At 42.3% G+C, this 25,291-nt stretch overlaps 1 protein-coding gene across 2 annotated transcripts in view; it reads right to left on the bottom strand.

The window, feature by feature from the left end:
* The window catches only part of fstl4 (follistatin-like 4), a 186,512-nt gene that overhangs the window by 7,404 nt on the left and 153,817 nt on the right, over nt 1-25,291 (bottom strand). For both annotated transcript variants that reach the window (XM_031874110.1, XM_031874111.1), the window contains exons 7-14: nt 19,171-19,337; nt 14,909-15,029; nt 12,466-12,627; nt 9,540-9,674; nt 8,895-8,921; nt 7,620-7,738; nt 6,207-6,356; nt 2,105-2,212 (exon numbers count right to left, since the gene is read on the bottom strand). In XM_031874110.1, coding sequence (XP_031729970.1) covers nt 2,105-2,212; nt 6,207-6,356; nt 7,620-7,738; nt 8,895-8,921; nt 9,540-9,674; nt 12,466-12,627; nt 14,909-15,029; nt 19,171-19,337 — 989 coding nt within the window. The remainder of the gene's footprint in view (nt 1-2,104; nt 2,213-6,206; nt 6,357-7,619; nt 7,739-8,894; nt 8,922-9,539; nt 9,675-12,465; nt 12,628-14,908; nt 15,030-19,170; nt 19,338-25,291) is intronic.

The following is a 25,291-nucleotide window of genomic DNA, read 5'->3' as shown; positions in this document are numbered from 1 at the left end:
CTAATGAATTGTCAATCACCCTCCCTCTGATGTTTACACAGAGATATTGAGCCATCCTAAAACTTGGCATGCTTAAAAATACCACACGCACCGAGCTGAGCGCACACGTACTCAGCGCGGGCGCACACTTTGACATTCGCAAACACAGACACATGTATGAGCCGCCGAGGCGAGGCGGTGACGGGCTGCTGCCGAACAGGTCAATTACTTTCAGTCCAAACGATAATGACATTATCACACCGTTTATTTGCGGTGTGATCCATGTGGCCTCCAATCCCATTATGCAGTTTCCCCGCAATTGCATTTTTGAGTGATTCATCCCCTGCTCTCTAATTATTCATTACTCCTGAAGAAGTGCAGGAAGTGGGGAAATGAGTATAATGAAAAACACAAAAATGTGTTTTTCCTCGGTTCAGGCAGCAGCCACCAATGTTATGCAGAGCTGCTCCCTGTACTCTGATTGTTTTCAAATTATAGGAGGAGAAAATTGTTTCGTCTGTGATGAAAAACATATTTTCATAGCATTTTCTGCTTCATTTATGATTATAACCTCTGAGAGAAGTTTAAAAACAACTCGCAACACAAACGCCACAAGTGCGCACCTTAACTGGGACAACTACACAGACACAACACACTGCTGTGCTAGCAGTGTGAGGGAAAGGTGCAAAACTGTATGCGCACACACACACACACACACACACACACACACACACACACACACACACACACACACACACACACACACAAACGGTCTACTTGGCCATGCAGATTGTTAAAACCCACACACAGCTGTCACTACTCTTTGTTGCCAGACCATAGTGACACCTTTAGATCCAAAACAAGCTTTTTTTAAATAGTCTCTTTTAAAAAATAATTAAAAATGGAATCACAAAGAATGTGTAATTTAGGGACAATTTGACAAACAACTGCATCATTAACAGCTACACAACCACTGATTAACATAAATAATATCTGCATGAAACCACTCGTGTTCAGAACCAACAATGCAAACAGCACTGAAAGCATGAATGCATGAATTGTTGCACTCAAGTGATTTTCTGAATATAAAATGAGTCATTCCACTCCACAGATCCTCTGAAGAGCCGTACATTTGAGTGTGTCATAGACTCGCCAATCCCTAAACAGTAAAGCCTGAACACAACACCTCACATGATTATAATGGGATCCGTCCCTCCAATGGGACAAAGCAGCACAATAAACATGTTTGTGCCTATTACTGAGATTACAATGGGATCCCTTGGTGACTTTACCCGTGCCAGTGTCCTCCACTGTTGCAAACACACACACACATATAAATACATAAAAACAGCATCATGCCTCTCCCCCGGGGCCCCCGCTCTGTTCGCTTCCCTCTCCCCTCCACCTCCTCGACCTTCTCTGCACCCTCCTCTCTCTTCCCTCGCCTCACCCGATCCCCCCGAGGTGGATTAAATACAACCACACCTGTGATCATTTCTCATCTGTGAAGCCTCCAACACCAGCGGTCCAAAGGGACGCCAGGCACCAGCCGACAGCACCGCAGCTGTAAATTGCTGTTTTGCTGTCTTGGTAAATGTTGTAAACCGTACATAGATTAGAGACTCATCACATGAAGCGGACACGCAGGAACACAACGGAGCTCAATTAGTTATGAGGCTCTGTTTCCCCGCTTGGTGGACTTGCTACAGTTTATATAGATTATATTCTTGCCGGTAAATAATCGCTCATCGGAGTTCACAAATACAACCACAGAACAAGTGTCTGGGTGTGTGTTGGTAATAAGACGATAATAAAGAAGGGCTGTTTTATACTTCTAAAGCTGCACTCGGCTAGATCTTAAGTAGATAATCAGCAGCCTGATAGAAACAATGAGGCTGCAATAGAGACAAACTTCTTGCACTGGAATCAACACATTCATTACATTTTCCAAAAAGTGGATTCTAGTTTTGGATTCGTTTACTAAAACAATATTCTGCAAACAGGAAAGGACTAAACAGTGAGAAGCAAACACTCTAAACGTGTCGGTTATCTCTTGTTGTTTCTATCTAGTGCAGCTTTATGGATCGATTTTTGACTTTGTAGAGAAAACTACAAGCGTTCTTACCTGAAGAGTTGGGTGTGTTCTGTCCATATCCCCCCACGTTAGGACCCACACCTGGTCATGTGACTTGTCATAGAGCATCTTGACTGGAAAGGGATCTGTTGTTACAGCCTGGAAGAGATGGACAGAGCGAGGAACACATTAGTGTTCTTCAGCTAAATTAAAATTGATATGTACGAAAGGTTGTTGGAAAAAAGTTGTTCTGTCTATAAATGAAGTAAAGATAATTGACTGACAACATATAATATAAATATTAACGACATATTAGAAGGATCCGTTCTGTGGAGACGTCTTAAGTAATAAACAAAACCGTCTCAGTAGTAACAGGAGGTCTACTATCAACTGGAACCCTTTTCTTCCGTGTTCATTTCGTTTTATTCATTTATTTCTATTGTATGTGTTGTGTTGTGTTTTGTTTGCTTATGTATGCACTGTGTTAACAGGTGATGATAATAACAGGATGTTTGAATAACAGATTGTTTCAATATGTATTGACACAATAAAGTATAAATATATATATATAAATAAATCAAAGTTATACTGGCAAAAACAAAAGTTGATCAATGTTAAATATTAACAAAATACTATTATATGTAAGTAAGAGGAATCTGGAATGATTAGCTTATTGTTGGCCCATATTGTGGGCACAGATTCTTCAATAATCACATTTGAGCAATCCTAGCATCTAAAATCATGCTAAACAAACAAACCTCTGTCTCTGTGCTGCTCTCAAATAAACAAACACCAGTACTGCAAACCTAACAACAAGCCTTAGCAACGGGGAGTCCCCAGCGTAAGCTGTGGTTGAACCAGCCCACCAGTAAGATCAGCAACATCCTCCATGCTCTACTCGTCAAGCACAAATACAAAGGAGACTTCTAAAGGAGATATTTTACAAACAGGGTGATTTGGGGCAAACAAAATAATGGATGGCAGCAAAAAACGGGATGTTGTTGAATGCAAAAACGCATTTGTAAGAACTGCAAATGTGAAGAGGACCAAGGGCCAGTTTCCAGAAATCAATTTTGCGAACGTTGATTCCACGCAATTTCACAAATGACTCAATTGGAAATGTATCTGCAATTTGCTGCAGTCCTCTTGCATGAATGCGTTGTAAGTACGGAGCTTGCTGTAATGATTTAAACGTGTTCAAATTAAGAGGAAGTTGCAACGATTGGGTGAAACAAACCCCAGCACTCTACCCGACCTATTAAACATACTCGGGGGGTAAACGTCTCGATGGAATGGAGGACGGAGGTGTAAGTGCCAGAAACTGAAAGGAAAACGTTGACAGCATGTGCACTTTTACTGCGTTTCTGCTGGAGAGGTTTTTAGTGAAGACGTCTGACACACATCAGGTGAAATAACAGAAAGAATACAGAATAACTTGCAGAAAAAGTGAAAGGGAGAAAGGGAAGAGTAGCACGGAGATGTGGAGGTGGGGTGTGTTCAACCTCAGGTCTGCTGCAATGTCAACAACAAGGAATAACACAATCCATTACCCTGCTTCTGGCCGGGTGGACAGGGAGCCGCTGACGCCCTCGCCAGTGGAGCGAGACCACAAGCTCTGTGTTCAGTAATGGGAGGTCCAGCCCTCCGCTCTGCACCGGTCAGCCAAGTGTCAACTCAGCATATGTGTATGTACACTATGTGGAGATGGTGGACGGCGTGTCTGAATTTGCCTGCGTTTAGCTCTCTACATGATGGGAGCAGAGGTAAAGCTGAGGCGAGGCCACAATCCAGCAGAACGAGAGTCAATGGACTGGATTCTGAAACAGGTACAGGCTTCTAGCAGAGTCACTAGATGTCGAATACATTGTTATTTTCAGAATAAGCTGCGTCACTCAGAAATGTCATTTATTATTAGGAGATGTCAACAGGAACCCTAACTGCCATTTAGTGGGCCAGTGGAACGACTTCTATACAATCAGACTTCTTTTTGCAACCGGAGGAGTCGCCCCCAACAACGTTTATGAACACAAAATGTTGCTCACATTGTCTTACATCAGAAACAGGTCCTGAAGTTTCCTGAAAATCTTACAAGTAGTTTTTCTGTAATCCTGCTCAAAAACAGACAAACAAACCACATTGTTTTATCTTCAAAGATCGTGAAGTATTTCTGAAACAGTTTGAAACAAGATGCTCATTTGAGCTCAGTGAAAGAAAAAGCCAATTGACAATTGCCTGCCACCTCCCACCGACTTTCTGCGAGACTAAATAATCCACCAAAGTGTGTTGAAATGAGTACACAACCAGAGGTCTTTGCCATCTGGCTCTCTTTTTAATTAGCCGATGTGCCGTTTGTTTTCATACTCAGTGGGAGTCTTACCTGGCACAGGTCTGACACATCAGAGCCGAGGTTAGATCCCTTTGTGCGCAACAGCATGAAAAATACATGAAAGCCTATATTAGTGCAGCTTCTCCACATGTTTATGGCATTCATCTAGTGGCTGCTGGAAATCAGGAAAAGCAAGACAACTTTTCACGAGAGGTAGAAAAAACACCTGAGCTCGATGGAGCTCCTGTTTATGTGACATCTATTGTGTGTTTTCCTCCCTAATATTACACTTTCTTCTTCGTTACAGTCAAAGTTTATGACTAAAGATAATAAGGTTGGGTGTATTCCTACAAATAAACCTTGCTGGTGTAATCTCATACTTCATAAGGTCACTGTGTTTGGTCTCCTCTGTGAGGATAATTAATGCAGCGTTCTGACTTTACCATTTAGAAATGTAATTAATTGTTGTGTCCACGCATTCCTTCTGTCAGTATATGAAGTGCATTCATTGTATGCCGTCTTCTTTCTTCTTTTAAAGGTCATTGTTGAAAGGAAGCTACAAACGTGCTTTGTAAAAAAAAAAAACCCAAATAGCTTTGAAATAACAGAGAAAGAGAAGAAAGGAAAAAAGAGGAGGATGCATTAACCTCCTGCACCCAAAGGCCAGGGAGGGTCTCCGAGAAGGAGAGAGGGGGCGAGGCAAGAGAGCGATCGGGCGATCAAGGGGAGAGAGCAGCTTTACAGCGTTGGGTGGGGAAAGAGAGGAAGAGGGGAAGCTGGTGGGCAGCAACACACCGAGAGGTCTCGACCTGAACTTCAAATGTTGTGCCAGAGAGACACAACTCTGTTTCTCCTCTCATTATATCACTTCACATTCTTTTGGTTTTCATGTAATAATAAGACTTACATTACAACATTCTTTGCATTCATTTTCCTCAGACTGTTACTAATCTCCCTTCTCATCTGCCGCCTCCCTTTCCTCTCATCCCGTTCCTCAGTATTAATGATGTTGACCCTGGAAAGAACACCTGAGGGATTCAGTCTCTAAACAGCCGTTATAGGCAAGATGAATGGCGAGGCAGCCGGCACCCACCTGGGCACCATATTGTTTCCAGCGCTTGAGGTGCATTTGATTTATTTCCCCTTGCATGTGGTCTCCTTACGTCAGCGGCAGTTCAATAGCGGTGAATGGAACGCACTGTTTGACATGTAGCCAAACATTGGCTGCATGGATGTAAATCGACTGGATGTGCTTCTACGGTTTGAATGCATCCAACTTTCCTTTTCCCCAAAGATTTGGGCCAGAATTCAATTTAGCTCTCGATACTGGAGAAAAGCAGCACTAGGTATGATTTTAAGATACAAATATATCTTCTTTTATCATTTTAAATCATTTAATGGCACCGCAAAAGATGAAAGCATTGTATCTCACCTGTCCAGCAGCTTACAATGATAACTCTTTACCACTCAAAGTGCATAGTAAAATCTCTGATCACATTTATGTCTAAAAGACTGACGCTAAAGTTATGTGTTGCATTAATGTGCACTGTCCCTGGTAAATAAATGAATAAGTAAATAAGTAAGTGAATGAATGAATGAATAAACAAATAAATAAATAAAAATAACACTGGTGTTACAGAGTGGAGGTTCTTCCCTCGCAAATGATCTTTGGAGAGAGCGCAGACAGCGGCAGCAGAGAGCACTTTAACTGGACAACAGATTAATGCAGTTTTCCACATATGTTTCATAGCGTCAGTCACTAACTCATCCCCGAGATGATCTGACTCTTTGCGGTGTTTGACAGACATGAATAACGGCTCCACCCACCTGCACCACCTTCTGTGCTTGAGTGTCCACGACCAGCAGTCGGCTCAGGAGGGGCTGGGTCACGTAGATGTACTTATCCCTGATGTTGACTGCTGAGGACCACACGCAGTGCTGAGGTGACACCCCCTCTCCTTTAGGGCACATCTCCTCCTGGGGGAGAAGCAAACAGAGAGCAGAGAGGATGATGGGAGGAAGAAGAGAGCAGCAGAGGGAGGAGAAGGTTGGCAAGATCTCCTGCTGTGTCACAGATCAGCAGGATGATGCTCTTTACTCCGTCAAGAGTCCAACAATTCAAGCATTTATTTGTATTACTTATTTGTTTTATACATACATATTGTGTACTTATTGTGACGTCCCATTTCATGTTTTAATAACCACTGGAAAACAGATCATTGCATTGGAGAGCCAGTTCATAATTAAGCCTATTTCTGCCATACTAGGGGGTAAGATCTGGATCTATCAGTTATTTTAATTATTGATTCATCTGTTCATTAATTAATTGTTTAATCCATAAACTTAAAAAAGGCCAAACGCACAGAGCCCACGGTGTGGATTTCTCTGCAGCCTGCTGTCTTTGCTGGCAAGGCATTCATGTGTGCACACACACACACACACACACACACACACGCACACAAGCAAAGGTTATGTTTCAAGAGTTTCCACCTCACCAAAGTGGAGAAACTGCTGTTTACAGCAGGAACCGGCTAACACACGGCTTATTGAGTTTGTATTGATCTCTAATATGATTACAGGATCCTGTAAAACCCAAATCCCTCAGAGGAACAAGCAACTTTTACCATCTAAAGCCCATTGCTCTGTGAGAGGGATGTTCTCCAGTGGATTAACAACCTCAGGGTGGTGGTGTAGACTCTATGCAGTCAATACAGTTGACTAATGGACACAAGTAATCCCATTACATTAGTAAGGCGAGGAGCCCCACGCTGACAACAGGGAGGGGCAGAGAGGGAACTTCATTGTGCTGGCAATTTTCTTCCACCCTAAAACAGAATAACAGCTCTGTGCCTAGAATGAATGAGGTGGTGGTTGTTTTGAGCATGAAACCTCGTTCCTTGCTGAGCTTGTTTGGAATATGGTACCAAAACCTAATTAGACCTATTGCTGCCTGAGTAAGATGCTCAGCGGTGTACCTGATGTGTCATGATTGTTTGAGTGCATGTAAGTGACATCTTTCTGCTTTGCACATGATTTGATTTTGAAAGGCAGCAGCTCAGCAGTTACAGATGCTGCCACCCTAAAATCTATTTAGTAACATATGGAGGGATTTTTAGACTGAAATATAGGCTACTCAAGTCAATACATGGCCATTGTGTAATCTACTTTAATCCTATGGAATCTACTACACCATTACATCTTGACAGTAAAAAAAAGAAAAAAGACATAACGTGCACTTACATAGGTAGCAACGATCCTCTCTGTCCGCTTCATGTGTCTGCGTATCTCACATTCACTGGGCTGAAGGACGGTGATGCCCTCATCAGAGAACACGTAGAACATGTTCCCCACACTCAGCCCTGCAGGAGAACACAGGCAGACATGGAACCGTTGACAAATGTGCTTAAAAAAAAGGCAACAAATACAAATGAACAAAACAGCAGAAAATCCCGGCTCCCATCTTATCTGACATTTGTGATGGACATTTCAATTTCCCCCGCTGGAGGACGTACAGCGAGGATGCTGTTAGCATGCTATCGCGTTAGCGGGGATGGGCAGTGTGCGGCTGCTAGCCATTACAAAGGGCCCTGTCAGCAACATGTCCACAGCATACTGTAGCAGGAGCCGTCAAATTAAAGGCGCCGTCTCTTCGAGGGAACGACTCACATCTCGTTCTGTAAACAGCCGCTGAAGAGTTAGCGAGGATCAAAGTCTGACGTTGAGGCATTTGGATGAGCAACACGCTCTTTACAACTGTCAGGGATTCATCACATGAGCGTGAGCACATTAACAGGCTTGAGGCACGCGTGGACTAAAACTATCATGATGATTGATTTGTTAGGCTGTTAAGACATATTTCTGCACTATAATGCCTCGAGATTTACATAGAACACCGGAGAAATTCAAAAAATATATATATTCATGCAATTCATGTGTGAATACAGAGACAAGCTCACACACAACACACACATTGTGCTAATGAAGGAACTCACAGTGCTCACTACTCTAAACCACACTGTTTGCCTTTGGCTCCGCTGTAAAGCTGCTGTGTGATGTATACGAAGCAGATTGTGTTTGTATTGCACTCTAAACCGCAGTGGGTTTTCCAGTGCGGTGGCACAACTGTTCTTGATGATGTGGTAATAGTATATATATATATATTTATTTATATATATATATATATATATATATATATATATAGTACAAAGACGGGATACTGCTGAAAACCACAAGGTTGTTTTTCTTGTGGTCACCACACTGGGTAAATGCTTCCTCCCCAGGTGATCTGAGAACGAGAGCAAAAAGGATGAAAGACCTCGGGCATGCACGGAGGAAAGCCATTCTTGAAGTAAAGTTTTTGCTGGAGAGAAAACATCTTTGTGATGCTTTCGGACAGTACGGCAAACATCTTGGAAGGTGTATAGGTATCAAGCTGCAGGCCCTGAAGAGCCACAAAAACATGCCCACCCATATCTTCCACTCTAACGAGAGCACAAAAGAACTGTCATGTATTACCTTCTTCTCTCCACAGAATGTTTGCAACTGCAGATTCAGCCATCGAGGAATAGAACGGAGAAGAAAAGAGAGGAGAACATGAAATCACCATGTGGGATAAAAAGAGACAATTCTTCCAAGAAACAGACGAGGTGATTTCTCTCGGACAAATGAAATCCGACAGCGACAAAACGTTCCTCGCTGCTTTTGACGGGATCATATTTCTTCCTAAATCGAGAGATCACTCAGGAGTCATCGATTATTCTGTTTAACTTCATCTGGGCCCCAATAAGCTCTTTCTGGGTGGCGATGGTTAACTTGTGACTCGTCACAGTGATGCAATCTGCTGAAAGACCAAACATCAAAGACACATCAAATATGTGATTTGAGTGCCTGTCCCCGCTATGAATTATGGGATAAAATGAGAAACTAGTGCTGCGTGACTCCCCACATCTGTTAGGTTGGGATATTGTCGAGCTGATATTGTGTAGTCTGTGTAAATGACATCACTTAAGTACTACTTACAATTATGTCAGGATTTACACCAGTGTCATTTTTGCTTTAAGAAGACTTCTTTTTGGCATTCTCTTTGACAGATATAATGTTCTTTATTTATTTATTTTTGTAACTTTCCACAGTAACAGTTGAAGTCTGACAATGACTCACGTGTCTTCTTGGCCGAGTCTTCGACAAACAGAGAGGAGATGTCCTCGTCCACTCCCACCTCGTTCTTGGCGATGCATGTGTAGGCGCCGGTGTCCTCGTACCGGACGCTGCCAATCAAGAGCTCACTTGCATTCGCTGCAAGAAGAGGAAAACATGCGTTACTGTAACAGTATGTTGTCGCTGCATTATTTGAAATCCTTATCGGGTACACTTCTTATACATTTGAAGATAATGTAGTGAGTGAGATTAATTATCAACCTTAGATGCACGACAAATATCTGGACCAGACTTACTGGAAATGATATGCTTTTTTTCACAAGAAATGTAAAAAACTAAATAAAAACATAATTCAGGATTTAGAGGATGTAGCTTTTATTTTTCATGTTTAGTTAAAAAAGGGAAAATTAGCCAATTTTCAATCAGTTTTGGGTGGTATGTGCAAATGAAAAACGTTCAACCTCCCTCCACCACTGCACCGACATCAACAAACTAACCGACGGAGGCAGCTGTCAACCAGCAGCTTCCATGTTATGTGAGGTAAAATGACTGTTATGGTCAGTGGAGTGTGGTAGCTTTAAAGAGAGCATAGATGAATATAACAAATTCAGATCCCCAACAGGAAAGGGCTGTCTGACAGCAAGGCAAAATATTCTAATTACAGCGTGCACTAAAACTTATATTGACTTCTTTAGGTGTCTAAGTTATGTTTTGTTGCTACGCCCGTCCACAGCAGTACATCTCTTTGCTCCTGTGCCGGGTACACCCCACTTAAAAAATGAACATGGCGCAAATACGTCTTAATCTTGTGTCAAAAAGTATCAACATCTCCTTTAAAAGTGAAGAACCTGAAATATTTTACTTCAACAAGACAATTTACACTTTGCATTTCTTACATACTACTACAAAGCCTTTTTGCCTTCCAGTTGAGGCCTAGTTTCACACTTGTTTTCCATACTGTACAAAGCTGCATTGTTTGAGCAGCTGTGAGTGAGGTTAGATGGACGTGAAAGGTGACGTTGGCTACATTAAGACACAGAGGTCACCGTGGGAGGCCGGCTCTCTGATGCTTGCTGTAGCATCGAGCATTTTTTCTTTTCTACTTTAAACTAAAAGCTCACAAACTGTGAGTGCTTGTCTTCCCGCAGGAACAATATTTAGCAAACGGTAATAAAGCTTACGCTTGCAAATGTTACTCTCTTTTTCTTATGTTGAAAGTGATCACTACCCTCTAATTTATGCCTACTGGGTTGTAAAATAACAAGACGTTACAGAAGTTGACGCAAAGCTTTTCACATTAGTGAAATGTCTTCTGGATTCTGAGAGTAATTCTCTTTTATCAGAAGAAAAATGTGAAATGCTTTGAAGTGAAAAGTGCCTTGAAGCAGGCCTTCATAGAATGAGACACCGCTTTAATTAGTTCTAATTTATAATTACGTTCTGATCAATTGTTATTGAAAACCACTGAATCAACCATTCATTAAATTAGCCTTTTTATCCTTTCTTTGCAAGCTTGTAGCAGTTCCTGATGACTTGGAGTGAGTTCTTCTTTACCGGCTTATTACTGAAAGGCCAAACAGGGCATGTGCACACAGGAGTCAATGGGGGTATAATAAATATATGTTTTTTATTAAATAAGGATCAAGGCTATTTGTATGGACAAAGGGCCAAACCCACAGTTCATTTTTGAACTCACAGTTTTCACTTAACAGCCACAACTGCAGCTTGCGGCGATCCATTGAACTCGCTTAAGGAGAGATGTGATTATAGCGGTTATTAAATGTGTTGGGCCTTCTTCCCACAATGCATGTGGGTCAGAAAAAATGATTTATAAAGTCACACATCAAGGCATCCCTGTAGCTGTGTCAAGAGGTTTGCGTTATTACAAACTAAACACTCGGTCGGAACATTTCAGGCCGGGTGTTGTTTAGCTGGTTTCAGCACCGGGGACAGCTCCAGAACACGGTTTCATCCACTCAGCGACTCTCTTTACTGTTCGACTGCAGCTTACAATCAATACGCCTCACTGTCAACTGTCAGTGTGTGATTCACATTTCACAGAAGCCAAATGTGAGCAAAGAGGCAGCACTTTTTTTCAGTGTCTTTATTACACTGCTGACATTACATGTGATGTGTGGAGATGAAAGCGCAAATCACACCTCGTCTGTGCTTTGGATTCTTTTGAATCATGGCGAGATAAAAATGGTAATGTAAACTACTTAATCTACAATTTCCACTGTAATCTTTTCACTTAACTAAATGTTGTTAATGTAAACACCGCTCAGTAGAACTCCTGCCCCTTGCCACTGCCCGCATTAGATGGCAAATCTGAAACCGCCGCCACGGCAGTGTTTATGTGTTGGTGAACCTCGCAGCACCTCCCGTGTTTGAGTGTCTGAGGGTTGATAACAGGCTATTACCACAGGTAATGACCCACACACAGCCAATAAACTCTCCCTTAATGAGAACTAGGCCATAAAAAGAAAAGTCATGCTCCCTCTCTCTTATATTGTGAGTGTGTCTTCTAGCCTGGATGAGTAGCTGCCATCTCCTCACACACAGTATATTTCATTTTACTCTCTCAATCTCCCTTTTCATTCACCTCTAAAGTATGTTTGTCAAGGGAACAAAACAAAGACAGTTGAAGAAGGTCACCGCAATCTTGGTTTCATCACCTCGGTATGGAATGCAAATGAATGAAAAGCACAACAACATATTACCGCTGGGTTTTTAATAAAAAAGGAGTTAGCGCCACAGAACACCAGCTTGATTTTCAAGCTCCAACGTGCACCGTCTAAGTTGATAAAGATATCTGCAGGGTTGGCATACTGCAGTGGTGTTGGTTCGTAATCCAAAAAACACTGCACAGTATGTGCTAAAATGTATAATATGCTGACAGCACTTCCCAAAATAATCAAAACCTCCTCACCTATGAGAGAGAGCTGTTTGGAGGATCTGGGCAGCAGGTCCATGCCGTTCTTCAGCCAGAGCAGTTTGGGATTCGGGATGCCGTCGGCGTGGCAGTGGAGGCTGGCAGATACGCCGGGCTCCTGGGCCTGCGTCTCTGGATAGACCAGGATCACCGGAGGGACTGGACGCACAAACACAAACAACCAATGACACAAACAGGGAGAGAGAGGGAGAGAGAGAAGAGGGGCGAGTGAAAACCTAATTACACACTGTTTCATGGTAACTCCTGGGGGAACACAGCACAAACACCCACACACGCAGTGGGCAGGGAGGAATTTGTCTCACCCCAGCATGAAATATATATTCTCACATAACAAGAATCCAAGAGCTCTGGGGCTGCTTTATTACGGCTCGAGTCCTGCATGAAATAGATGTTGGACGTCTCTACCACTTACCACCTCCTCCGGGGAGAAGACCGCAAAGGAACGTGGAGGAATCGAGGGGGGGAAATGAAATATGAGGTAATAGTTTACAGGAACAGGTAAGATGCAGGGCACCTTTAAACATCGGCGCTGAGGCCAAAATCTTCGAAAAGTCCAAAATATGAAAACAAATGTGTGGATGACAACTTTGCTTTTTCTTCATTAATCATCTCAAGACTACAGATTAAGAACTTCTTTTTAAAATGCAAAAATGATTATTTCATCGTAGTAATTATCGTTTATGTGTATCGGCTGAAAATAATCCATATCGTGCATCTCTTCATAACACCATAGACAGAGCACCACACTGTGACTGTGAATACTGCAGCGCTGTCGTTCCACACACTAAAAACAGAAGCATGTGTTTTCCCTTTAAATACAACACAATGATAACCGTCTACTTAGTTTAATGTAGCACTTGGCTTCCTTCCATTCCACCTAATCTCACCTCGTCCTACCTCGCATGGAGAACCTTGACTCCCCCACACAAACATTCAGTGATCGCCCTCTCCTAAGGACCCGATGCTGTCTCCATGACTCCCTTCCCATCACTCTCCCCCTTTAGTTCAAGGTCTAACATTGAGCTTTATTTCTTTTCAATCAGCATCTCAGAACAAACAAACACAACTCAATCGTACCTATTGTCTCTCTTTAAAGAGATTTAATTGAATACATCTTCGTCCTCCTTTGCCACCGTGAGACAAAAGCACAAAGACTTGGGAAGCTATGTCTTGGATTTGTTATGTTCCAGGTAGGAGGGCTTTTAAAATCCCCCTCACTGGATTTTACTTAGAGAGATGCATAGCAATAACCCTCAAGTCTTAGGATAGAGGAGAGGAAGGCCCTTATCCAGATGATTAATATGAGCAAGACAGTGCTTTGATATGTTTAGCCTGCCGAAATCAGTGTGAGTGTAGCTTTCAGATGTATTGTAGCTTAAGTAGCTTCTCTCCACTCAATGGAATCGAGTGAATGTGCTGCAGGCACTCTCAGCTACATTTTCAGCCTGATGTATATGCAGCGATGTTGTGTTTCATGGCACATGATTCACTTTGATGCAATGCGTTGACAGTTCTTGTCAGCTGTGTGGATACTTTCTAATCGTTTTGACAATGTCTCACACTGAAGCACAGCTTCATCACAGAGGAACATCTACAGCACATCATATGGAGAAGCTGTATAACGGTAAAACAAGTGCTGAAAGGATTAATCGATTGCTGGTTCAACAGAAAATAAATCCACGACCATTTTGATAATGAGTGTTTTCTTGATGTTATTACCCTTTATTCTGTGGTTTGCACACGTTGTGTCTTGTTCTTATCGCTCCCTGTTGTTGTAACTACTGTGTGAAACAGTATAAAGAATATTCACTTAAAGACAGAGTTGGGAATCTTCTGCTAATTATGATTTGTTCAATTGTGTTTAGGTAGGAAACAAACACACATAGCAGTACATGCTCATGTGAGCCTGATCTTGAGTATATGTTCCATCTCAACAACATAGTTAAAATGTCTTTTGTGGCTTTTTAGTGGGAGTGATACAGACGCACAATTGGACAAATCTACTGAACAAACACACACGCGAAGCCTGAACATTGCCAGCGGCAGAATTACTGTGTGTTGTATTGATTTACATGTAAGAAGAATCCACCACAGCAACTGTGTTGTTTGCTGTGTTTTGTGTTTCATACAGTATATGGATGGGACACAATAGGGGCCCTTCTAAAAAGGCGGTGGGAGGACGCCTGATTAAAAAGGTTGGGAGCCACACACATGACAATGTTGCACTCAATAAATCTATGGTATGCTTTTGTTTCCAGACATTTCAATCAACAGAATGTCGGCTTAATTGCCTTCGAGACAGACACGGGCGCTGACAGTAAGTAGGTAAACATCTCCTCACCTGGGAACCACAGAGTAGCACAGATACAACCAAAGCATTTTGTCCACCACTGTAAGTAAGAAAGGAGCCACTACTGACCGTTCACCTGCAGCACATGTGTCTGATGGAGGTCCTCGTAGCCGTAGGCATGGCAACTGTAGTTCCCCATGTGGATGGTTGTCACCTTGGTGATGTACAGGGAGCCATCGTCTCCAAAGTCCTGTAATACGGGAAAGAGATGGAGGAAGGAAATTAAGTAAAGAAAGAAGAGGCGGGAGGGGGGGCGGGAGAACAAGAGGTGTAGGGGAGGGAATAGTGGTGAAGAATGTGGTGCATGGAAGAGCCACGGGGAGTGAGGGAGAGATGGAGGTAGCTTGATAGAATACTTAAGGATGCTTGGAAAAAAAAAACAGCAAGAGGAGGCACACAACAGCAGGGAGTGATGGGAGAAGACAAGAGAGAGAAAAGAGTGATGTGAAAGGGAAGAGAGACCATGAATCAATGGTTTCCCTGTTGAGCCGAAGCAGGCGTTGGGGAATTTGATCCTCCTCTCTCCCCTCATCACGCCGCCTCAGCCTGATAAATGGCAAGGGTTAAAAATATAAAGCCCATTAGGTTGATGAATGGAGCTGGTTGTTGTTGGTGCAGCATGCGGAAGTCACCAGGGGGGTTCCAGCCACAGCTTAGGGCGGATTAAGGCATTAAATAGTTCGCCATCCCACCAAAGTGGCAGAGCAGATGTCCTGATGCAGCTCCGTCGTGACATGGAAAGGGCTCTAGAAGTTAATGTGACCTGACAGAGGGTCGCTCTGTGACAGGGAAATGTGGAACGACTTTTTCGCGTGAAATGGACGGGGGAATCTAGGCAGCCTTTAGAGTTCAGAATTTACGATTAAGGTGAGGGATACAACTACACCGGTGAGGGCAATTAAAAGTGAATTGGGCCATTTGGGCTAAAAAGTACGAGTTTAATATAACTGGCAGGTTATGCAGAACACGCTTTAGTTTAAAAAGCTTGTCTCTTAGTTGTGGTTCCTGTGAGAAAAGGGGTATTCAGCAGGGTTGTCTACTGAACGGCGATTATTCGTATCATCAGTCGAGTTGCCCCCAATTCTAAATTGAAATTGCGAGTTGAATCTTCAGACTTTTTGTGAACTAACTAACTTTAAACCAATGAAGTATGAACCAAGGAAGTTATTGAGACAGAGGTAGGGGTGGGCTATATGGAGAACACCATCACAATGTTTTTGACCAAATGGGTCAAATATCGATATTGCAAACGATATTGTATGGTTGACTATTGGTACTTTCACAAAATATGTTTTTCTATATTTTTATGAAGAATCACCAGTAAAGTGGTTGTAATGACAAATAAAGGATCTAAAATAAAACTAGAATTAGTTCAGAAAATGACGTCACTTTACTGTGATGCTGTAAACAAAGTGGTAGGGTCGCACATCCAAGCTTTTCAAACATTTCACCTTCTTTATGCTCATCGGATTTTGGATCTAGGACTCCATGGTAAATTCAAATGATCATCAATATGCATTGTGCATTTGACTGTAGTGTTACTGGCTAGAGGCCACGGATAATATCGTATATCTCATAATTCTGAACAGGTGTATTGATGAATAACCAAATTGGGCGATTAGAATCGACTTGGAAAATTTCAATTTGGGGACAGCGCCAATATCAAAAAGGCTTGATAGGTGAAATTGCCAAATTTGAATAGAATAGTGAATGCAAATGGGAGATTTTGGTTTGCTGCACAGCTCCTCGTAACATAATGGTTATTTTTTTCACTTTGACTGATGAAAATGTACTGAAGTTCTTAGAGGAAAACTCATAAGAGAAAATTACAGGCTTTTTTATTCATTCAGGTTAAATGATATGCTTTTATAATGTAAAACGAGCAGTGGAAGAATTATACGTGATTGTGGCCATGTGGCTTCATTCAAATACATGGAATTAAAGTCATTCATTGACATTTTGGATTTCAGATTCAGCACTTAATCAACGTCTCTTTTGACCTATTCTCAAATAATCATCATTGCTTTTTCATGATAGGAATAACGCCGACGCAATAAACAGCCACATTCTCTTTGTGTTTACCAAGTGGCACCAATATACACGCAACTAAAAGCAGCTGTGCAGTAATTGTTTTATTAATGAAAGAAATATACATATTAATTACATTTTGTAAAGATTAGTTTTCAATCGCACTCAGAAGATGAACTCTTTGGCTGATGGACGGCAGCAGCTACAGCGTAAGCCGCTGTGTCTGTTTGTAGTACAGCCCGAGTCCTTCTGCTCTCAAGCAATCACACATGGAGGAACAGGTCCGAACCCTTCAATACACACGGTGCTGTTACTGTTTTGGAGAACACAGCGATGAAAAACAATACACTGGAGAGGAAGGTGGGCAGAGAGAGACTACGAGAGAGCAGACAAATGAGAGTGATTGTAATGGAGGCTCAGCTCTCAGGTTTAAGGGTTACTGTATGTGCCAGAGCGCAGAAAGATTTCCATCACTGTCGAATGAAACTTGTGAACACAAGCCTGTTTCCATTCAACACAGTTCAATAGAGGGAAATGGTGGACTGAAAGGACTTTGACAGGAAAGCTAGATCCCCTCCCTCCTTTCGCCCCGACGCCACTCTGACCTGCACTGTTCAAAGCCGACTTGTAGAAAATAAAAATAACTTTTCGGCCTTATTTTGCAGATTTCATCGATTTTTCCCAGTAGTAGAGTGCAATGTAAGGTTTAATGAAAAGCTGTCAAATATCCATTTGAAGGAATTATGTATAATTTTTGCTGACTGGTCCACTTCCCTAAGTTACCTAAGTTAAGTTACCTACATATAGATAAATCATTCATGTGCTATTGATCCTATGCATCATATTAGCTTATATAATATATGCTTAAAACAAATTATTAATGCACTATATACGTATATGGCATTTGCATTAACATCTGTCTTGAATTAACCTTTTAAGCATCCATATGAATGGGAAATGAAGCACCCACTAGGACATTGGACTTTTACGGACTTTGGGTAATTTTTTTGGATGTCTACATTCTTATTAGGTAATTTATCTTTTATTTAGACAGGAATTATACTATATTACAAAATCTTGTGTATAAGAGAAAGCTGTTATAATTGGCTGAATTGACCAACTAGACAACGACTTGATATCATCCAGGCGGTAACCTTGGGCTCTGAAAAGTCAATGCTGAAGTTCCTTAAACATGCATTCTCTCTACTGTCCACCAGGGGGCGACTCCTCTGGTTGTATAGAAGTCTATGAGAAAATGACTCTACTTCTCTCTTGATTTATTACCTCAGTAAACATTGTAAACATGAGTTTATGGTCTCAATCTCTAGTTTCAAGTCTTCTTCATACAGCATGATGTTCATTTAGAGTCAAACAGACCATCACAGTGTGTTTTCAGTACATGACAGTTAATGGTAACATTTTGGTCGCCTAAAAATATCTTGTTCAGCATTCAGTTGTATTTAGCTCCACCCTCCCTTGACCTTTTTTGCTTGCAAGAAACCAAGATGGCGACGGCCAAAATGCTGAACTCAAGGCTATAAAATGACAGTACCAATGAGTGACGTCACGACTACGTCCACTTCTTATATACAGTCTACTGATTCGTCTTTGATTTGTCTGAAACAGAAAGTCAAACCCAGTCGGAGCTCCTCTCTCCCTCTTCCGCTCGGATCACTTTGCTCTGTGGAAACTCATTATGCACGGTCAAGGGCCTGAGGGACCTCAGGCACCATCGCCTTCCCTCAAGTCTCCACCTTTACACTTTACATTGTTTATCGACTCATCATCACAGCGGACCAATAGGGCCGCTCATTAACATGCAATTAGCGAATTCTGATCCGGTGGCGGGGAACGCAAGGCCAGCGCCGTGCTGTCACCTGGGCAGCCGTGTCTAAACGGGAGCACGGCCGCACAGTTCATCAAGCAATGAGCGAGCTATAATTCTACGGTGTCATGAAGAGAGCTGGGGAGTAAAGCTTCTCCTGTAGTCTGACGTCCTCAGCTTGAAATTGTTTTTCCTGTTTCTATTTTCCTGCCACACTTCCTTCCTCGTGGGCTGTCTTGAATTCAAGGGTTCGCATGGCGCAAATTCTGTCAACGGCCCCATCCCACAAAGATCAGTGTGGAACCCTGTGTGGCCGTCCACGGGGACCAAGATTTGTGCCCAGTATGCAGACTGCTAGAGAAGCAAACAGATTGTTTTGTGCACGTTATGCTCTCGCTATCATCTCCAGTGCCACCATCACCAACAGCGATAAAGTACTTTATGAACCACGATGAAGAAAACAACCACATGCACTCACGTTGATATCCTCCAGGTCCAAGAAGTTTAGTATGATGCCGTTCCTCTTCCAGATGATTGGCGGACGCAGCGTCCCCTGGATGGCACAGGTAAGGACGGCACTAAGGCCCACTGTTACTGTGGAGACGCTGAACAACTGGTCCTCCGCCAGGCTCAGCTGGACTACCTCTGTTAGAGTGAGAGCATGGAGGACCATGATTGAGTTGGAGAGAGAGAATGGACGGCAGAGAGGAAAATAACAGATGATAGTAAGAGGAAAAGAAGAATGAAAAGATGGAGAAAGAAGGGGAGGAAAAAGGAAGCAGAGAAAATCACAAATCAAAACAAATGTGCTGATGTAGTGGAACTGTAGCCAAGCTGCAAGCCTCCATCTCATTATTAGTGGACCAGGGAGGATAAACAGCTGTCCAGGAGTGAAGGATATTCAGTATGAAAAAGGACCACGTGTCAGAGGACACACAGCTAGCCAAATATCATTCTTCTCATTAGGGGAAATTTATGTTCATTGAAATGGCCATCCAATTCAATTCACCTTTACGGCAAATTAAGAATTATTCTTCAATGGTTCCCTTTGGCGCCATAAACAGTGACTGTCGCCAAGCTGTGTGGCCAAGCACGAAGTCTACAGTCACAGTCTGGAAACTTTCTCATCGATTGAACATTTTTCTTAATGTCAGATTAAAATTACATTGTGCTCAATGTTTTAACTAGACATGAAATAGTGTCTTTGCAGCAAATGGTGCTCTGCAATATATAGAGTATGAGCACTTCATTCTCACTATTATATCTATCATGTTACCTTGAATTGCATAACAACACCACCACATTCCTTTTCCTATTTTTCTTTTTGTTTTCTCTGTTCATGCTCTATGCTAATAAAAAAACACGACAGAATATGCTTGAAATCATTCTTGTTTTTGTTGTATTTTTAAAAAACAAAAATAAATTAGTATACAATGGGGAGTGGAGTACAAACATGTTAATAACAGTGAGATATTGTGTGAATGTGGAGTTCAGGCACGCCAGCACGGACATGATATACGTCAGTGTGTGTGACCTTGGCTCAATAAATGGAGAGACACAGACGCCTGATAGAAATCTAAATGGAGCCATCAACACTGAGCACATCTAAAGAGCGCCTTTACTTGACGGATACTTCAGCATTAACTGCCCTTGTTGCATGACCTTTCAGTAATTCGAAGGTACACCATTAAGGATCTAATTAGAGCAACAACACACTAGAGTTACTGTCTCGTGGTTTTATGCCTCCGCATCCTGTCCACTTCATCGTTTATCCTAAAAGGTTTTTTTTTAATGGTCATAATTAGCATATGAATCATTGAGTTATGGCCAAAAACGTGTTTTGCAAGGTCCACCAATTTGACCACCACTTTGAATCCGTTGATCTCGGAGTCCAGGTGGACGTTTATGCCAAATTTGAAAAGATTCCCTCCAATGGTTCCTGAGACATCACATTCATGACAATGGACCGGATGGATGAAAGTACGATTGGACTGGAAACCACGACAGTCGCCTTTGTAGAGGCAGAAACAAAGAGAGAGCAAATCAAGGGTATTTAAATCCGTCATTATTTATTTTAAATGAACATCCATCGATAATAAAAATGCTGCGATTTACAAAGTTAATGCTAATCCATTCAGCACAAACAAAAAAGCAAACAAAGAGTAATGCAGACAAAGTTCAGACTGGAAGACTATACTCATGCATGCTGAAGCCCGTAGCTTATTTCCCAAACATCTGCCATCACTCCTCACGCATGCACACTCATTAGTTTCTTGCTGCTATTGCTCAGGGCTGTTGATCGTGATATCAGCTGTCTAGATCAACTGGTCTCTTTGCAATAGCACAATGACACAATAACATCGTTAGCCTATCATCTTGCTGCTGTCTCTCTTAAACATGATCGTCTCTCTACCTTCAGTACGTTTATGCTGCTGTTATGCAACCGTCCACCTCCCCATCTCCGCCCAATCTCTGTAGATTCATCAGCTTCATCAACTCCTCATTCTATCAGCCTCATCAGCCGCCGCCACCACCACCAGTGTCTGGACTCCACGAGGGGATTTATCTTGCTGCTGCTCAGGGCAGACGCCCCTCCATTACAAATCTCCCTTTGCGCCAAAGACTCCGAAGACAATATCATCACATATCATTTGTTCACAATTAACAATTATCTTTTCTTTATCTGACTTGTCTCTGCTGATTGAAATGAAGTTCGTTGAGCAATTCCCTGAGAAACCTGAATACGAGCAACACGGGAAAAAACAAACGTCATAAACCATGTCTGCTTGTGTCTAATCAATAATATTCCACTATTTACTGAAGCAAGATCAACATAAATAATCTGTTGTATGTACTGATCATTTAAAATAACTGAAAATACTGTAAAGAAATAGAGCTGAATGATATGCAGACCACATTTCCTGCCTTTTCAACTCAATCAGCTGATTTGGGTGTTCCTGCCATTCCAGCAAAACTAATCTTATTTTGCCACAAACTATATTAAACTTCATCTTGTTACTGTCGGACTTAACAACCGTCCTTCCACAGCAGGGGTTGTTTATTCCTTTCAGCTCCCATAATTAGCAAAGCAGTGCCAAGCATGGCATCTGTCCAATACGGAGCTGGTCTCAGATCACAAATGAAGTGGCAGAGTTGTTTCAGACTAAGCTACACTGACTCTGCTGATATATTTTTGATGTAGTTAACATGAATGTTCCACCCACACGTTTGTGCTGAGTTACCTGACTCATGCTTCCTCTCTAGGCACCGCAACCCTATCAAATCTGAACCTATAAGGGAGCACAGACCTACATGAACAGACAGATCTAAACATAAACATCGTCCTTTAAGACCTGCGATTGATGATTTAACAACAGTTATGAAGCCGGTATCACAACAAAGTTCCATCTCAACACCCACATGGAACAATATTTCATCGTCCGAACACACTTCAAGTAGAAGCCTAACAGACTTTGAAATGTTTGTGGGGAACTTCCTGTCCAGATACAGACTTTGACAAACGCTGCTGTAACAGACCCCTGGCTATAGCTGTCCGTTCCACATAGCTCTCCAGGTGATAGATATATCCGGGTTGACAGCTCGGTCTGTCAGTGATATTTCAGAAGGCCTTGGGTACAGTGCGCTGCCAGTTCCAACAATGTTATGAATCAGCAGAGCAGTAATTTGGGTGGCAGAACAGGCTTTGAGTGCCATGTGGACGGATGAGGGATGAAGCGCATTGATCTGGCTTGGAGGGGTGGTTCCAGGGTGGTACTGTGCATTTCAACAAGACCACATCTCACATTGAAATAAATACAGTGCATGGAAGTAAGACGTGTGGTTTGCCGTGTCTCTCTGTAGCAGTCGACTGTTCAAATGGACATCTAGTACGACTTGATTGCTTTAAAAAGGTATAAAAGTAGGTACACAGTAGACACAAAAGTTGTCTGGCAATGACTCTTCAAAGTTCAGTCAGAGCAGAAGTATAAACTGTTATTAATAGACCTTGGCAGGTAAAAAACACTGGCTAGTGTGAAGGATGGGTCTGCTTTTGCCACGGTGAAGTTGGGATTTGAGTCATTGACTGCAAGTCAATTCCAAGTTAAATAACAGCTTCTAAAAAAGAGAAAACAGGTTGCTCTAAACCTTATGAGTCATCTTGAGGCTTCTCTGTACCTTATAGGGGTGACTCGCATATATAGTTCTGAAATATTGACTGGTGAGTTATTTGATTTAGGAATGAATACCTTCATGACAGTGGTGAAAAAGACTTTCAGCTCACAGCCCAACACCCCCCCCCCCCCAGCAGGGCTGGATCACTGCCGTCTACCTACCAAATCAAATAGGAAATGTTCCATCACTTCAAAATGGGCAGCTGTGTGTTTGAATATGTCCAGCAACAGCCTGCCAACCCTTCATATTTGGTCAGTCTAAACTTTCAAACTTTCTGCTGATGTATTAGTGCTCACTTTTAATGTCTGGCTGAAAGGCCCTGAGAAAAAAGCAATACAAAACCACATTTACCTTCGTTAAAGATGGAACAGAAGTGAAATGAATCCTGACTGCATCCAAACTCAACCCACTGAGGCTACAGTTATGAGACCAAGAAAACAGCCTTTTTATATGATGAAAAATGGGCGTGTAAACAAGAAAAAGGTGTCGATTGCACTTTTGTTAGGTCTATGACATTAGGGGGCATTTTAAACGTGAAGATTTTCTTGTCATCCAATTAAAAACAGCCATCTGTTTATTGCAGGTCGGCCTCTAGTCTTGATATTCACAAGTGTTAAAGCTAATGAAGATAATGATTGTCACTATTCAACATACACCTTTTAAAAAAGAGGCAACATTGTTCAGTCCACTAGATTGGACGACAGTATCCCATATCATAGAACTACCCCGGAAGTAATTGATCAGCTGATAGAGGGGTCTTGCCTCTCAATAGCTGTGGCAAGTGGGAACACACAAACAGATGCCCAGGTTGTTGGTTCCTTCCTTAGTTCAAGTTAGCTAATTACCTAACCCACCTTATCTCTGCCAGTGAGATACTTGGGTTTTGGTACCATACACACAATGGGCTTCATTCACTATAAGTGCGTAGAAATGTTCTTATAAAAACAAACATGCACGTGCAAAATTACTGTTGGATTCTTGACACGTGCCACCAGCCAATGTTGTTCGTACGAATGTGCTCGTGTTAGTGAATCTGAATCATTCTCAACTGACTGGCTCATGCATGCTAGTTGCAAACCCAACTAATTCTCTCTCCAAGGAAATATGTTTGCCTCGAGGTTGATCGTGGAGAAAGCGGCCAAGTAGTTGTGAAAGAGGGAAGCGTGTACCCTAAAGCAACAAAAGGTATTGTTTTAACAGGAAGGATGATAATGAAAAATATTTAAACCAAAGAAGCTTGGGCTGCGATAATGAATGTTGTGTTTGAGAAACAGGCTGTGGCTCAGGTTTGATATTAAATATGAAGGAAAGAAGGAGGAGGAGGACAAGGACCGACTGATCTGTCAGACTCGCCGCAATTACTTTTCCAGATTTAAGTTTTAGAATCTTTATCATTTATACACAGTTTTTGAATAATAAATGAGCCTAACTTTTAAAATACATCAGTGTTGATTCTTGTCTCAACACAAACAAAGAGGAACAGGCCTACATATAATACTGATAAAAATGATCATTGAATAAATAAAGAAGAAAATAATCCAACAAAGAAGGAAATTCAAGCGTTTTGTCTGTTCAAACATCCTCCCATGTGCTGTGTCTTTCTCAGATGACCCAGACAAGTTGCATATCCACAGGCAGCTCCTGCTCTGGCCTGGCTGGCTGGATGAGGTTGTCATGGCATTATCTAGTTAATGATTCCTACAGCCCCCCCCCCCTACCCTTTCCCGAAATAGCTCCAATGTGCAAGTTAGTAATTGACTTTCAGGGGAATTCAGGAGCTCCACTGATCGATCAGCCCTGCTAACTGAGCTATGGACGGGCTGACAGGGCCGACGGTGAGGTTTCAGTATCCAGCTCTGAACAGCACAGCACAGAGAGGAAGAGAGATGGAGAAGGGAGAGAGGAGAAAGGAGAGGGAGCGAGGACAAATATAAAGAGAAAGATGTAAAGACATTCATGAAATAAAAAGAGCTTGAGTGAAACAAGTGCGAGGAGAAAGAAAAAAGAACAAAAGATCTGAAAACGATAAATAATAGAGCTGAAATGCGAGAGAAAAATAACGTGACAGAGGATGAATGAATGAAAGCCGTGCCGAAAGACCGGCCGAGGCAGCACGGGGGCACAAGAGAGGGAGTAAAAATATGTGCTCGTGTGAGACGGCAAGATGGACGAATTTGATGCAGAGCACGTAGCAGATCTCCCAGGGAATAACTAATGTGGCGAGCTTGAGACTGCAGCTGAAAGAGTTGTCCCTTTCCACTTTTATGAGACCAGCCCCTCGTGAGCTGGAGTAAGACATCAAGCCACAAAGCAGAGGAGCAGAACACCATGACTTTTTCTTTTTTTTAAAGCGTAGGACGGATAACATCCTGACGGTGGACTAGAGCTGAGAGGTAGTGGGGGGCGGGGGGGGGGGGGGGGGGGGG

Source organism: Anarrhichthys ocellatus, unplaced genomic scaffold (assembly GCF_004355925.1).
Source record: "Anarrhichthys ocellatus isolate YVR2014 unplaced genomic scaffold, GSC_Weel_1.0 scaffold78, whole genome shotgun sequence".
Classification (NCBI taxonomy): domain Eukaryota; kingdom Metazoa; phylum Chordata; class Actinopteri; order Perciformes; family Anarhichadidae; genus Anarrhichthys; species Anarrhichthys ocellatus.
The sequence above is the reverse complement of the archived record's forward strand: the minus strand, read 5'-3'. Positions and strand labels throughout refer to the sequence as shown.